A 13,717-nucleotide genomic window follows, 5' to 3' on the forward strand; every position below is an offset into this window, starting at 1 on the left:
GAAGTCGCGTTCGTGCCGATTCGAATAGAAACGATTATTTGTTTGGCAATTCAATGTATCTATTCCAATGATGATGGGAAACGCAATGTGTCTCGATTGACACAAAATTCCCGAAAGAAATACACCAAAATTTTCAGCAATTGCAGGTACGATAAACCAACTGCTCCATGTTATGTCTGCTTTAAGCACTGTATTCTAAGTTGTTGAAGATAAGACACCAAATACATCAGACGAGCACGTAAAGGCCTTCAGCTTCCTGAACCCGAATGCCGCGGCATAAGCGTTCAGTGCGCCGCCCTACTGAACTAATGAATACATCAAATAAATAAAAATAAGATTACATAAACGACACCTTTTGTCAGGGCAAGTTGGCGTGCTCGGGCAATTTAAGGGAGCTAGAAATACGTAGTACATTATGCTCTCACCACTTCACCAGGTGTATTTCTAGCCCAAGAAAAGCCTATCACATCATACTCTTCAATTGCGTGAGTAACTGCCGACGCCACACTTGCCGAGTGATGGCATTGGCATTAAAGTGTCGGGCACGACAATGTTCACCTCAACCCCATGACTAAAGCCTAGCTCACTGGTGGATATTGAATCATTACGCGATAGAATTTTCGAAAAGAAAAAGCTTGTCGATTGTCCAGTTTGCTGACTGTTTTCTTCCATAGGCTGGATGCTAGTATTAGCCTTGGCCTTCTCTGACCAGACTTGGCTCTCCCCCCTGGTCCAGTTCCGTGACGCCCCCTTTTCCGGGTTCACATCAGAGGTTAGCGTTGAATAAAAAGACGCTCGCCGTCGTAAAGCGATGGCAGCTTCCAATCTTCGAGGACTCCTTCGCAAAACTATAGCAAAAAAAAAAAAAAAAACTTACTTACAGACATGACAAAATGTAGCAAAGTAATACACGAATTTTACCCTCTTGTTTAATTTCTGGGGATTCACCGACGACGTGAATTCCATCAGTTTTCTTGTTTTTGTTATCGCTGCGAAGTCGTGATGGGGTCTCTGGCGCCAAAATTTGATCTGGAAAACATAAAACAAACAGTAAAAACTGCGTGGACGTGAAAGGTGAACACGAATACTGAAAAACATACCCGTTGCTTTGCAAGGTGTAGTGAATTGCGCTAGTAGTTCGAACGACGTTTTCAGTTTCTTGGATGTAAATGTTGCTTTAGACGGAGATTTGATTCGACTTTTCTTGAGAGGTGCATCAATTCCTCCAAACTGCAAACTGCGTCGTACCCGTACGACCTCGTTGGGCTCTAATCGAAAAAAAAAGCACACGAATCAGATTCAATTGTTACGAAGATTTAAAATGGTATTACCTTCTTTCTTGGTAACGACAGGAATCCTCTCGACTTTATTTGGAAGGGTAATCTGCTTTCTGTGCTGAAGAACAGTTAGACTTGGTTGCCTAGACAGTGTCCTCGACCTGCAATTAAAAAAACCATTATAATTACTGAAACAAGGCAATTTTAAGCACATCACTCTCACCTTAAATCGCGTGTGACTGATCTTTGGCTGTCCAATGTTTCGTTCCGAGAAACGGAATGAACCGACAACGTTCTGGAGCTTAATGTTGGACTAGGAGTTCGCGTTGAATTTTTCGATCGCACAATATCACTCAAGCTGGCCGGAATAGGCTGATTTAATTCTTCTCCCAAGTTAACAAGAAACTCGGGTAACATGTTTTCGAAGCTGAACAGGAAGATGACCATAAATATTGAAATGCCGCCTCAATTTTAAATTTCGTTTATCATACCTGACTACCAAACCGTCCTGGAAAAAACTTGATGTAAGTTGAGGATTAGAATGGATTGCCAGCATTTGGAACAAACTAACTGTGTCTTGCAGCACTTCTTCTTCTTCTCCAACCAGCGAAGGAACAACCTTTTTATGCGCATGAGTTTCTGTTAGTTTCTGATTTTCACAATAGTTTTTCATAAACTGAAACTTACCCAACTTAATTCAAGTCGAAGCATAATTTGAAATTTGAATTCGTGGACTTTGTTGTCTTTTGGGATTGAGCGATTAACTGTTCCTGGTTTTTTAAGGAAGTTTTGCCGAATTGTTTCAAATCCTTCCACCTATTAAAAAATGTTTCTTTAACAAGCCTTAAGATTAAGATAAATTTGAGCTGTTACTTACCATTGATTGTTTTTCTTTCCATACATAGAGAATTGTACTAGTGATCACTTGGACTAGGCAGAATAGTTGCCAGTCTTCAAGCTGTGAGTTACTTTCTTGATTTTTAAGTTTTAAACAGCGATCCAGTATCTCTTGATGAACGAATTCTACTCTGCTTGGAACTATTTTAACCTTATCTTCGCCAAATTCGATCGATGAACGCAGACTTAACAAGTACATTTCAAGGTCTTTCCAGATCTTTTCCTTTCTTTCTTCGGCTATTTGTTTCTCCCGATTAATTTTTTCACGTTCTATTTCATCGTTCTTTGCTCGAATTTCCTGACTTTTTTGCAGAAGTGTAGACGCGCGAAGGTTTTGAATCCTATTAGAACCAATTTTTTTAAGTGCACCTCCTTCACTGGCCAAATAACCTGAATGCGTGTCGTTTTGAGGAATTGAGTGGGACAATTGATCAAAGGAATTGTTGTTGAATTCTTTTAAACATTTTTCCTGTGTTTCTTCACTCTGAAAGCTGAAAAGCAGGAAATTTAGCATAGATTATTTGTACAGATAAAATAGATCCGACTTACCAATGTTTTAAATTTTGCCAATGCGTTCCTAATTGAACTCCTATCTTTTCTACATAATTTCCTTTGAGGTGACTGAGTGGAGACCAGTTGAGGCACTGGTTAGGAATTGAGGGTGAAAGATCTTCCGTAAATGGCGAACTTCTGCCCTGATCTTCAACAATTCTTTCGACAAAATTCCGAGTCCTTGATACCGTGGAGCTTTCTTGGTTTATTGAACCAAAAAGAATAGTGGCCCAGGATTGAAAGGAAATGCAATCGGCGGATGGGAATAGCATAAAAGCTGTACGGGAAGTTAGTGGGGAAACGTAGCAAAATCTGCCGTTCAACTGACCAATCTAATGGGGAAAATCATATTCAAAAGGATTAGTTTAAATATAAATTTTAAAAACAGTAAGATTTAACTCAATACCCATGATATTTTCTGTGAAAAAAGCTTCGGTATCGACGCACTCCTGCTGGAGAGTAGATGTAGTGATTCATACCTCAACCAGTTTAAGATTGAGACTGATGTTTTCTGTACAGTCTTGCAATTGATTACAGATTTGTTAACATTTTCGTCTTCCGAACTGTTCGGCGATGGATATGTGTAAACAACGAAAGACAAGAATTTAATCAATTGGCTCTTATTTTAGAAAATATTGAAAATTAATACCAAAGACTAGATTTGATGCAACTAGGGTTCCAGCACTGCAACTGAAACTCAATCTCTTGTTCATTGAGTACTAAGGTAAGTGTTTTGGAACCAAGTGAAAGAGACTGGCAAGAAGAACACATTTCTTTAGAGTAACCTTCTGCCGAGCATGAAGCTTGCAAAATTTGACTAAAACTAAAGGGTGAGGTAAATGACAAGGCATTAATCACTGCCCCATGTAGATTACCTGCAATTGTGCTAAATATTGTCTTTTTATCATTTGACAAATCAATGAAATTCAGACTTAGTTGAAACTCTTGGAAGCGTTTTGCCAACTCTTTAGGCAAAATGGCATCAGTAACTGATTTGACTGACAGTTCATCTTGAACACTGAATCTGCAGAATGAGCTTATTGCTTCATCAGTTGGTACTTCGGTAAATATGAAAACAAGATTTTGCAAGCTCTGATCAAGTTGTTTTCCAGTTCTTTTCCTTTTTCTGGTAGGAGTCAGGGCATTAGAAGTAGTTTTCCATTCGTAATCTGAAAATATATCTTGAAGAGTTCGACTGAGAACACTAGCTCCAGTCATTTGATTCAAAGTGGCTCCTTCAACGAAGGCATTGTTCTGTTCAAAACTAACATGCAATGCTTCTTCAAACTCCTCCACAGTTTGGGTAGTAAGTTCCACAAAGCGAGCTTTGTTAGTTAATTGATATTTTGATGAAGAGTAGAAGCGGTAGCCCCACTGAATGTTAATTTGTGAACCCTCACTGAAACAGTTTAAAATGTTGAGGACGACGTGTTTGAAGAGACGGATACACTGCAAGGGGAAATCATCATCACTGTTCACTAAACTTTTACCAGATCTGACAGAAGGCAAATCTAGATCGAAGAGAAACACTATGCTTGGTCTCGTAGCCATAATTCTGAAATAAACAATTTACATTATTCTGAAACAAACAATTTATATTACATTTATTACAAACTGCTCAAAAGTCAAAACAAATGATTTTCATTGTGGAACCACAGACTACGGTCATAGACTACGACTACGAGAGACTAAACAGTTTTAAACACTCGATTCCATAAGCCTGAGAGGAATCGTCTGCTCTGCTCTGAATCGATGCTCCAGCATGCAGTGGTAACATATGCCATCTAGCAATAATAACGGCAACCCGAATAAATATGTAATTTGAAAAATAGGTCAGAAATGATAATTAATTAATCGAGTTAAATTCAGGAAATCTTTTGCATTACGATGTAGCTCATATAATAGTTTATTACCAAGATCCACTTTTCTCAAAGATCATTTTAGTTGGAGACAATTGGCTTAGTAATAAAATTTGTATTGATTTGGTGACAACATAAAAAAATACGTAGAACCTTTTATATGCTGATGAATAGAGTCGTGAGTAAATGAGTAACCTAAAACAGGATATTTGCAACATTCGGAATTAAGATGACTGAGTTTCTTTGGGTGCTTGAAGTCTTTGATTAGGGAAAGGTTGCGCAAGAGATTTGAGAGTTGGGTAATTTTCAATTGCTCGGAAAACAAGAAGGATTGTTTCGGAATCGAAAGGACAACGGGCAAAAGCCCGGCTGCAAGTTTCTGAGTTCTTGGCCGTCGATCCGATGTACGCCGCATACTGGAACACTCCTCTACCTTTGGCAACTTTGGGTCCATCAGTGGAAACAGCCAAAGGTTGGTCGCTGATTTTAGAATTACATTAAACATTATCAATCACTTCGATCCTTAAATAAACAATTCGATTCAAACCTACAGAAGCATTGAACGAAGGCGAATTTCTTCGGGAAGCAATTCACTTTCAGCTCTTCGATGCAGTTCACAAATCAGCCTGATGTGGTCAGCATAAGCGATAAATCAATCGTTAAAATGGCAAGAATAATTTCTAAAGTTACTAACGAACCTAGAACCACATCCAAATTTATCAACTTGAACGGCAGTGTCAAGGTACAAATCGACGTCCTTCTCGTGACTTTTCTGTGTGTAATTGGCAGACAGAAGGCTAATATCGAATTCATCAACCGAAGCTTTGGCGTCTTTGTTTTCTGCCGTCTCGACAATCTGTAACATTAAATAAAAGGAATTTAATTTAGTTTTCATTTCTTGTAACAATTTTAATACTCACTATTGTTTCGGTAGGCACGACTATAGCGGCCGATTGCGTCTGAGCAATCAAAACTGCTGCCATGATAAAAACAACAAACATTTTCGTTAACCTAAACAAGAGAACAAAAATTTTATTAATTAGGAAGACGACTCGATTCTACAGATTTTTTTGCATGCCTGTGAGTGAAGATTAAGAAGCAACAAGTTGAACACCTGAAACTGTACTGTCGACTAAACCGGTCTGGTCTACTTTATATAGATGGGCTGCTGACTGCGCATCGGACTAAAAATAAGAGAGTTGATGAGGAAACGGGTGTTTACTGTTTAGCTTTCGCTATTGGTAGCGCTGAATCGGAAACAGTTTCTCCCTCCTGAACGTAATGGTGTCACGCCATCTTTAGAAATGATAACGCTCGATAACGCTGATCATTTTTAATTGAACTATAGAATATAGCCAGAGTTTCTTGACACATGAGAAACTCATACAAAATAGCTATCAAAATAATCAGAAAGGGAAAACCAAGAGAAAGAGCTTCGCGCTCCATACTGTGCATCGAAAGTCTGAAAGAGAAAGTTTCGTTGAGCACTCGGGTGAGTTACCCCCAACTATTTGGAGCCTCATATTTTTTCCTTTTCTTAATGCCGGCTAATAATACATGACATTTCGAATACAGTACTAATGAAAGTTATTTTTACAATACTGCTCATGAATCTAAAACTTAAAAAAAAAATCGATAGGAGAAAAGTAACTTTCTTACTCTCTCTTTCATTATGGATGCTTGGATGAGCACAGGCAAGTTGAATCTCGAATCTAAGCTTTTGAAAAATAAAAAATAAATTGTCTCTGCAACGGTGTCAAACAAACTTCGAGGAGATATGTTTCAAGGTTTGACAACACTACAGCAAAGCCAATTCAATAAAATTTTTGGTTAGTTAACAAGTATAATTTATTTTTATTAACATTCAACATTATCGAGCAAGTAGTTAACAAAGGCGAACTTATGAGAATTCTTCACACATTTAAAGCTGGGTGTCGGTGTTGGTGTCGGTGTTGGTGCCGAGTGTTGGAGCCTCTGTGTAACTGCTGGATATAGAATAAGTAGTAATATAACGCTAAGGGATTCGGTGTGGTGTAGTGTAGTGTAGTACTTTGAATTAGCATAAGTCATGGCGTGGTAAGGAGCCTTTGTGGTTTAGTAACTTGCCTGGGTAGTATAATACGGCGCCATTGTGGTGTAAGAAGAAGTCATTGGTCTGTAAAAGGGTGCCGGAGCCTCAGTCATGGAATAGCTGGAAGCAGAATTGAGATAAGGGTAGTATTGAGGAGCTTCGGCATAGTTGCTTGGAGTAACAGTGGTGTAGTAACTCGGGGAAGTATAATACATCGGAGCAGCGTATGGGGTTGTGTAGTAGGGCGCCGGAGTTGTAGCGTAATAACTAGAAGCGTCTCTGTAGTGCCTTCGAGCAGCGTACGTAGTCGTGTAGTATGGCATTGGGGTAGTGTGGTAAGATGCTGGAACTGGAGCAGAGGAATACGGTGCCATCGTTGGGTGGTACGGCGACGGGGTAGTATAGTACGATGGCGCTACAGTAGGATAGTATGGCGCCGGAGTGGCTTCAGAGTAGTAGCTTGGAGCAGCATATGTTGTGGTGTAGTACGCTGGAGCCGGGGTGGAGTAGTACGCTGGAGCCGGAGTGGTGTAGTACGCTGGAGCCACGGTGGGGTAATACGCTGGAGCCGGAGTGGGGTAGTACGCTGGAGCCGGGGTGGAGTAGTACGCTGGAGCCGGAGTGGGGTAGTACGCTGGAGCCACGGTGGGGTAATACGCTGGAGCCGGAGTGGGGTAGTACGCTGGAGCCGGAGTGGGGTAGTACGCTGGAGCCGGAGTGGGGTAGTACGCTGGAGCCGGGGTGGAGTAGTACGCTGGAGCCGGAGTGGTGTAGTACGCTGGAGCCGGAGTGGGGTAGTACGCTGGAGACGGAGTGGTGTAGTACGCTGGAGCCGGAGTAGTGTAGTACGCTGGAGCCGGAGTAGTGTAGTACGCTGGAGCCGGAGTAGTGTAGTACGCTGGAGCCGGAGTAGTATAGTACGCTGGAGCCTGGGTGGTGTAGTACGTTGGAGCCGGTGGAGCGTAGTACGTTGGAGCCGGTGGAGCGTAGTACGTTGGAGCTGGGCTGGTGTAGTATGTTGGAGCCGGGCTGGTGTAGTACATGGGCTCTGGGGTAGTATTGTAATACGGTGAAACCGTTGGCCCAGCACCCACAATCGAGGCGGCCATCAACGAGGTGATGGCCAGTAAGAATACTATGCCATAATTACCTGAAAAATTAAGTCAAAATTAATTCGCGCCAATTAATTAAAGAAGAGACAAAAGACATTGATTGCAAGAAACACAGTTTAAAGTGATGTATATACGTAACTCAAAACTTTAAAAGATTCCTTACCCATGGTGGCAGTGGCAGACTAAATTGAAAGAATAAGAAATTCTAGACAGAAGTTGCAACGAATCAAAACCAAGACTCGACTGATGTAATGCAGGTGTGTGAACCCTCCTTTTATACCTGTCTACCTGTCCAGGGGATGGGATTCCGGTAAAATCCCAGCGGCTGTTTCAGCAGGTCGTCACCCCGCCCTCTCTTCTCACAACTGTGCGATTGCATTTCATAAACTTTGATTGAATCAAATAGAAACCACAGTAAGTTAATAAACGTCAATTTAGCCGCATCGTCTAACGCAGAAATTTTTGAAAATTTGATTTCATGTGAATTATATTGTATAGTTTTGAATTCAAAGAAAAGACACCAAAGTATCCGGCCAGGTGAAATGACCTAGAAAGACCTTGACAAATAACTGCAGGGCATTCACAGGGCAACAAGGAGTGGAGAATGAAAATCCACGTGATCAAGATCTCCCTACCTCTGCTAGAAATTTTGTATAAAATGTGACGACGTGTCGTTGTTCAGTATCATTCTCTCACCATGGCACTTCCCATTAAGATCGTTCGTCATTGCAGCCTCATTGCGGTAAGTTGTGAATTCATTAGGTATTTGCATTCGACTGTATTTTTTATTTTATGTTTTATGTTTTTTAATTTTATGTTTCCAATTGTATCAGGTGTTGGTGTTAATTGTTATTGCCTTCGGCGAGACGAATGGAGCGAGTATTTTGGTCGATTTGAAAGAACCCAAAGTTGAAACGGCCACCAACAAAACAGACCCCATTACTAAACATGGCGGAATCACCGAAGAGAAATTAGATCCTCGTATGTTAGGTTAGTAATACTGTGACATGTTTATCTCGTCTATCTCATGTTGCACTATTGAATGGCAGAATTTGAATATTTATTATACTTTTAAAAGGTGGCTCTGGATATTCTGGATATGGTGGACAAGAATCAGCATATGGCGCTTATTCAATGCCTGGTGGATCCAACTACGGGTCCGTTTATTCCGGGAATTATGGCAGTGGTTCTCCTTCGTACCCTTCCGGTCCTCATGCAGAAGCCTACAACACCGGAACATCCTACGGATCAGCTTATGGTGCAGCTACTCAAAGTCCTTTTTACAGCACTGCATACGGATCTGGATCTTATGGCGCCTCTGCTTATGGGTCAGCATCCTATGGCGTCACACCTGCATCTGCTTATGGGTCAGGATCTTATGGCGTCACACCTGCATCTGCTTATGGGTCAGGATCTTATGGTGTCAAACCTGCACCAGCTTATGGGTCAGGCTCTTATGGCGTTACACCTGCACCTGCTTATGGACCGTCAGGAGCTTACGCTGGATCGGCTTATGGCAACGCGGATTCTTCCTATGGCGCTTCATCTTATGGCGCTTCATCTTATGGCGCTTATCCAACTCCTTACGGCAACATGGGTAGCCCAACCTATGGAGCAGGATCGTCTTACTCAGGATCGTTTTATGGTGCTACTCCGCAATACGGCAACATGGGGTCCAATTATGGCGTCACTCAGTCACCCTATGGCGCTAGTAATATGTTCGGCTCTTATGGAAACTACGGAGCTGCTGGATATGGTGCCGGAAGCTACGCTGGATACGGAGCCGGAAGTTTTGGTGGATACAGCGGAGTTGGCAGCAGTTATGGTGTTACTTCATCTCCCTACGCTTCTTATGGCGGAGCCTTTTACGGACAAAACAACAATATGTACAACGGAATGTCCAACGGAGTATACGGAGGTTCCAGTTCCTATTCAAATGGTGCAGGTTACATGGGAAATAGGTATCCTTTTGGTTACGGCAATAATGTGGCATACTAAATTTCTGATTCATTCACACTGTTCCTATTTATTGCTTATGAAATCGAAGATTGTTGGATAATAGACTTGAAATTATCGAAAATTATGTTTCTAGTTTTCCATAGAATAAAATGTTCCAGATGAGTAAACCTTAAATTTCACTCAAATGTCAACATTTGTTTGAATTAAACAATGGCCGCGGTAGAGCCTTGTGATCTGTAAAGGAGAGATTTCCATATTAGTAAACTCTTATGATAGATAGTGTTTGTCAATTTCGAAAGTATGGTTGTCGTTGGGGAGCTGAGCTAGTCCGAGGACATATCGTTGATTTCCACTTATTCCAGCTAGAAGAGAATTAAGTCCTTGAGATGCAAATTTTCACTCCTTAAATAGGCAAGCGTATGTGCTTGGGAGATTCACTGGGGTCAAGTTTTCTTTCTCTTGTTAATATTCACTAACGAACTAACGGCTAAATTTTCATGCAGTATATTTGACAAACTATCTTTAAAACTAAAAGTTTGCGATATTTAAATTTTCATGTAATTGTTATAACTAACACTGCGAATTGAATTTTACGCCATAGTGTGTACGAGTGTGTACGTGATATACACGCTGGCACGCCTGTCAGTCTAAACCAGTCTGTGCGATCGTGACTAGCCAAACAGGTTGATTTGACACACTTCTCATGTTTATTGGCGGGATTAATCCAGGTTCCATGCTGTGTGGTATGAAGAAGAAGGCAGTGCAATAGAGATTCGTCCTTCTACACTTATCCCGATAACCCCATTACTTTCGCTCAAAAGTCTATCAGGGCAACCCCCTCCAATCCCTGACCGTTTTGGATTTGGTATAAAATTAATTAAACAACTCCGCTAGAGTATCAGTCGTGAACTGCACTCGAGCCAATTCTAATCCCTTCGCCATGAAGGTATAATTGTTAACACAATTTTAGCTGGAAAACTAACTTTTAATCTTTTTGATATTTTAGCTCGTTGTTTTCGTAATTTTGCTGGCCGTCTCTGCGGTTTTAGCTTATTCCGAATCCAAACCAACTTATAAAATTGCTCTCTCCGAATACTCAGTTGACTCCAAAACTCCAGCTGTTTCTGAGTCAAATGAAGATGTGAGTCTCCAGTGTGTACGCCAGACAATTGTTTTAATTTTAATCTTTTCAAAACTTTGATTTCCAGTCCGATGAAGATGACAGCAGTGATGAAGAGAAAACCTATAATGTCAAGCCCACAGTTGCTTCTTACAATGCACTGGTTTCTAACTATGGTAGAACGTTTGATGAGCCAAAATACTTGACTACCTACTCAACTCCATACGCTCCAACTGTGCAAGTAGCTCCTACTGCAGCTCCCGCATACAAAGCTCCGGTTCCTTTCTACGATCGCCCTACTCTTTTACCGTATTGGTTACGCCCAAGAACTTATTGAAACAAACTTACTAAATCAAATTATACTAATATTGGAATTTATCGAAATATATTTATTTAATTGAAATCAAGATCGACAGGATCCAATTCTAGCTGTGCTATTTCATTTCAGATATAAGTGAATATAAGGCTGTTGCTATAAAAGTGGTTAAACGAGTTTTGCTTTTGTAGCACATCTGGAAAGTGCCCCCATGTATTATTGTTGATTTCGGGCTCGGTATATGCATGAATAAATTTTCTGGCGATCGTCACTGCTGATAATCTCAAATGAAAGTGCTTTAAAACTGCCAATCCCCGTACACCTTAATGGCACCCATTTTCTTCCACGAAAAACTATTTGACAATTGCGTGTAAGTAAACCTATTTATAGTTCTCGTTCCACGGGTTTTCAATAGCGCGTGGTTAGGTGAGCTAAACTGGTTTTCTCAATTCTTTTCTCCAAGACATTTTACACCTGTGACTTAAGTCACATTGAAGGGACATAATTTGCGACGTTATGCCTAGTGGATTTAGATTAAGCTATTAATTTCAGATCAATTGGACATTGCTTGTGTTTAAACAACTGGGCTAGACGTCTGAAAACTCCGAATAGATTTGAGGACTGACCGACGGTTCCATTATTAGTTTTCTTGCCTGTCTGTGATGACAAACTGGAAATGACAGAATGACAGGCAAACTTATAACCAACTTCTCAAATAGGAAAAGGGGTCTAACAATAACTTATTAACTTGGCGTTCTTATGATGACGGCTGAACACCCTTAATTGACCCTCGACAGCGATGCAAAGGGATAATTTCGTCTCATAATTTGACTTGACTTGACGGTTTCGTTCACTTTGTTCCAAACAAAACAGGGTGCTTGAAATCGGGTTAATTTTGTTAATAGAAAACTTTCAAACTGATGGTAAAAACGCGCGTTGATACCAATACCAATATATTCTGTAGGAGAAAATGTAAATTATTTAAAAATCAGGTGTCATTGTGCCAGATGAAGATTGAAAAAGAAATTATAATTTTAAGAAACACATTTTTAAATATTAGAGTGATCTTAACAATTTACATATTCCAATTTTGACCATTTACTTCTTGCATAAAAAGAATACGTAAAAAAACTCATGTCGTCTGCTAACGATAAACATTAAACAGTAAAACAGTTACCATGCGGCCAGATCGTGTATGGATGCACAAAGACACATGGGCTGACAGACATTTTAGAACTGCTTCTGTATAACCAAATATTTCATTCTTATTCCTGAATTTGTATCAACAACGTTGTGATTGGGAAATAGTCCAATGTCAAAAATGAATAGAGAGCCCCCTAAAAATGTGTACAGCAATAACAGACTTAGGAAAATTGCACCTGCTGCAGATCATAGCACTACAAGTCGATCGTCTCATCATCAGCATACTTCTGCTCCCGACAACAGCGGTGTGAGGGTACTAAATAATACATTTCTTTGTTTAGTTGGTTGTTCTAGAATGATCTCATACAAATTTTAGATCAGCAACAAACCTCGGGAAACAAAAGTTGACAGATCTCTACATTTCAACAAAACCCAATCAAAATATCAAAAACATTTTGAGCCCAATTCACCAACTAAAACTTTGGTAAGTTTCGTCACTTAACAGTTCAAGTTATAAACAAATTCAACATTTTGTTTTGTTTCATTAAAGGGTGAGTTAAAGGCTCCCAAAAGGGTAAATGAAGGTCCTGTTATGAGGCAGTCTCTACTCGACTTGAAACATCCATCTCGTCCAGTAACTTTTAAATGTTCACAATAAAAGTTCAACTACTAACTTTAATTCTACAGGGAGATTTGGGTATTCCACTTGCACACAGTTATGTCCAAAGAAAGGTTTCCAATAATACACAATCCCATCATCAACCAACTGACAAAAAGCCAAGGAAAAATTTTGACTATTTAGAACAACAAAGTTCTTCCTTTGGGGTGAAACGTGGTCGACTGCATTCAGATAATCCCTCCGTTTGGAGTCCGTTTCAAGGTAAATAAAAGGATTTTGTCGTTTTTTTTTAAAATCATAATCTTTTTAACAAGCGATCCACGATTCAAGTAGACCGAAATCATGGAGGGGCTTTCCAGATCTAAATCCGGAAAAGGCCTTAAAAATATAAAAAAAATATAGGGATGTTTGTCTTCGCACGCCGGATTTACCTGCGTTTGCAGAATTACAAAATTCCCACCCGTTTAGGAGTTATTTAGCTCTAAAGTTTGGGTTTTTTGAATTTTGTCAGAAAGTGGGGGGGCTTTGACATCCATTTTCGGAAAAGCGGGGGAGCTAGGGAAAAAACTAATTTTTTCAAAAGGTTTATTGCATACTCAACCACCGAAATCCAAAAGGAATTTCCTTTCCGGATTTTATTGGTTGAGATATGACTGATTTAGTGAAAGGATAATTTAGCTGGTTTCCCTCCCTGGCTTGCAGCCATTTTTTCGTACGGTCCGCTGCGCTCCTGGCGGAAGCCAGCAGAAGGTCTTATACATCGGCCAATAAGAAATCTGGGTTAACTATATA

At 40.2% G+C, this 13,717-nt stretch overlaps 6 protein-coding genes across 7 annotated transcripts; 3 read left to right on the forward strand and 3 right to left on the reverse strand.

The window, feature by feature from the left end:
* Positions 1-175: 175 nt before the first annotated feature.
* On the reverse strand, positions 176-4,430 carry LOC124202339. Of its 2 annotated transcripts, XM_046598677.1 has the most exons (12): positions 4,338-4,429; positions 3,376-4,281; positions 3,133-3,289; positions 2,724-3,058; positions 2,155-2,665; positions 1,965-2,093; positions 1,769-1,896; positions 1,501-1,704; positions 1,332-1,438; positions 1,101-1,268; positions 922-1,029; positions 176-848 (listed from the first exon to the last, which is right to left on the reverse strand). In XM_046598677.1, the coding sequence occupies exons 2-12, from the start codon at positions 4,275-4,277 to the stop codon at positions 478-480; spliced, it is 3,120 nt and encodes a 1,039-aa protein (XP_046454633.1). In that variant the 5' UTR covers positions 4,278-4,281; positions 4,338-4,429; the 3' UTR covers positions 176-477. The 2 variants fall into 2 exon arrangements, with proteins under 2 accessions (XP_046454633.1, XP_046454632.1); XM_046598676.1 differs by having other exon boundaries at positions 3,376-4,430.
* Positions 4,431-4,685: 255 nt separating this feature from the next.
* LOC124202340 lies at positions 4,686-5,762 on the reverse strand. Its single transcript, XM_046598678.1, has 5 exons — positions 5,664-5,762; positions 5,506-5,596; positions 5,284-5,441; positions 5,137-5,211; positions 4,686-5,065 (listed from the first exon to the last, which is right to left on the reverse strand). Exons 2-5 carry the CDS (start codon positions 5,584-5,586, stop codon positions 4,810-4,812), a joined length of 570 nt encoding a protein of 189 aa, XP_046454634.1. The 5' UTR covers positions 5,587-5,596; positions 5,664-5,762; the 3' UTR covers positions 4,686-4,809.
* Positions 5,763-6,419: 657 nt separating this feature from the next.
* On the reverse strand, positions 6,420-8,018 carry LOC124202510 (extensin-2-like). The gene is made up of 2 exons (XM_046598837.1): positions 7,932-8,018; positions 6,420-7,806 (listed from the first exon to the last, which is right to left on the reverse strand). Exons 1-2 carry the CDS (start codon positions 7,933-7,935, stop codon positions 6,680-6,682), a joined length of 1,131 nt encoding a protein of 376 aa, XP_046454793.1. The 5' UTR covers positions 7,936-8,018; the 3' UTR covers positions 6,420-6,679.
* Positions 8,019-8,455: 437 nt separating this feature from the next.
* LOC124202485 (prisilkin-39-like) lies at positions 8,456-9,848 on the forward strand. The gene is made up of 3 exons (XM_046598825.1): positions 8,456-8,510; positions 8,602-8,758; positions 8,847-9,848. Exons 1-3 carry the CDS (start codon positions 8,466-8,468, stop codon positions 9,764-9,766), a joined length of 1,122 nt encoding a protein of 373 aa, XP_046454781.1. The 5' UTR covers positions 8,456-8,465; the 3' UTR covers positions 9,767-9,848.
* Positions 9,849-10,561: 713 nt separating this feature from the next.
* LOC124201627 lies at positions 10,562-11,250 on the forward strand. The gene is made up of 3 exons (XM_046597797.1): positions 10,562-10,673; positions 10,734-10,868; positions 10,936-11,250. Exons 1-3 carry the CDS (start codon positions 10,668-10,670, stop codon positions 11,182-11,184), a joined length of 390 nt encoding a protein of 129 aa, XP_046453753.1. The 5' UTR covers positions 10,562-10,667; the 3' UTR covers positions 11,185-11,250.
* Positions 11,251-12,318: 1,068 nt separating this feature from the next.
* On the forward strand, positions 12,319-13,194 carry LOC124202918. The gene is made up of 4 exons (XM_046599424.1): positions 12,319-12,619; positions 12,683-12,790; positions 12,857-12,940; positions 12,994-13,194. Exons 1-4 carry the CDS (start codon positions 12,476-12,478, stop codon positions 13,192-13,194), a joined length of 537 nt encoding a protein of 178 aa, XP_046455380.1. The 5' UTR covers positions 12,319-12,475.
* Positions 13,195-13,717: the final 523 nt, after the last annotated feature.

Source organism: Daphnia pulex, chromosome 9 (assembly GCF_021134715.1).
Source record: "Daphnia pulex isolate KAP4 chromosome 9, ASM2113471v1".
NCBI lineage: Eukaryota > Metazoa > Arthropoda > Branchiopoda > Diplostraca > Daphniidae > Daphnia > Daphnia pulex.

Excerpts from the sequence above, each read along its gene's own strand:
- LOC124202339 (XM_046598676.1), bottom strand. The coding sequence starts at position 4,277 with ATGGCTACGAGACCAAGCATAGTGTTTCTCTTCGATCTAGATTTGCCT. Across the intron at positions 1,705-1,768 it reads CAGGACGGTTTGGTAGTCAG|CTTCGAAAACATGTTACCCG; the intron begins GTATGATAAACG and ends CTTCCTGTTCAG. Across the intron at positions 1,030-1,100 it reads TACACCTTGCAAAGCAACGG|ATCAAATTTTGGCGCCAGAG; the intron begins GTATGTTTTTCA and ends TATGTTTTCCAG.
- LOC124202340 (XM_046598678.1), bottom strand. The coding sequence starts at position 5,586 with ATGTTTGTTGTTTTTATCATGGCAGCAGTTTTGATTGCTCAGACGCAA. Across the intron at positions 5,212-5,283 it reads AAATTTGGATGTGGTTCTAG|GCTGATTTGTGAACTGCATC; the intron begins GTTCGTTAGTAA and ends TGACCACATCAG. Across the intron at positions 5,066-5,136 it reads CGCCTTCGTTCAATGCTTCT|CGACCAACCTTTGGCTGTTT; the intron begins GTAGGTTTGAAT and ends TTCTAAAATCAG.
- LOC124202485 (XM_046598825.1), top strand. The coding sequence starts at position 8,466 with ATGGCACTTCCCATTAAGATCGTTCGTCATTGCAGCCTCATTGCG. Across the intron at positions 8,511-8,601 it reads GTCATTGCAGCCTCATTGCG|GTGTTGGTGTTAATTGTTAT; the intron begins GTAAGTTGTGAA and ends CAATTGTATCAG. Across the intron at positions 8,759-8,846 it reads ATTAGATCCTCGTATGTTAG|GTGGCTCTGGATATTCTGGA; the intron begins GTTAGTAATACT and ends TACTTTTAAAAG.
- LOC124201627 (XM_046597797.1), top strand. Across the intron at positions 10,869-10,935 it reads TTTCTGAGTCAAATGAAGAT|TCCGATGAAGATGACAGCAG; the intron begins GTGAGTCTCCAG and ends TTTGATTTCCAG.
- LOC124202918 (XM_046599424.1), top strand. The coding sequence starts at position 12,476 with ATGTCAAAAATGAATAGAGAGCCCCCTAAAAATGTGTACAGCAATAAC. Across the intron at positions 12,620-12,682 it reads CCGACAACAGCGGTGTGAGG|ATCAGCAACAAACCTCGGGA; the intron begins GTACTAAATAAT and ends TACAAATTTTAG. Across the intron at positions 12,791-12,856 it reads ATTCACCAACTAAAACTTTG|GGTGAGTTAAAGGCTCCCAA; the intron begins GTAAGTTTCGTC and ends GTTTCATTAAAG.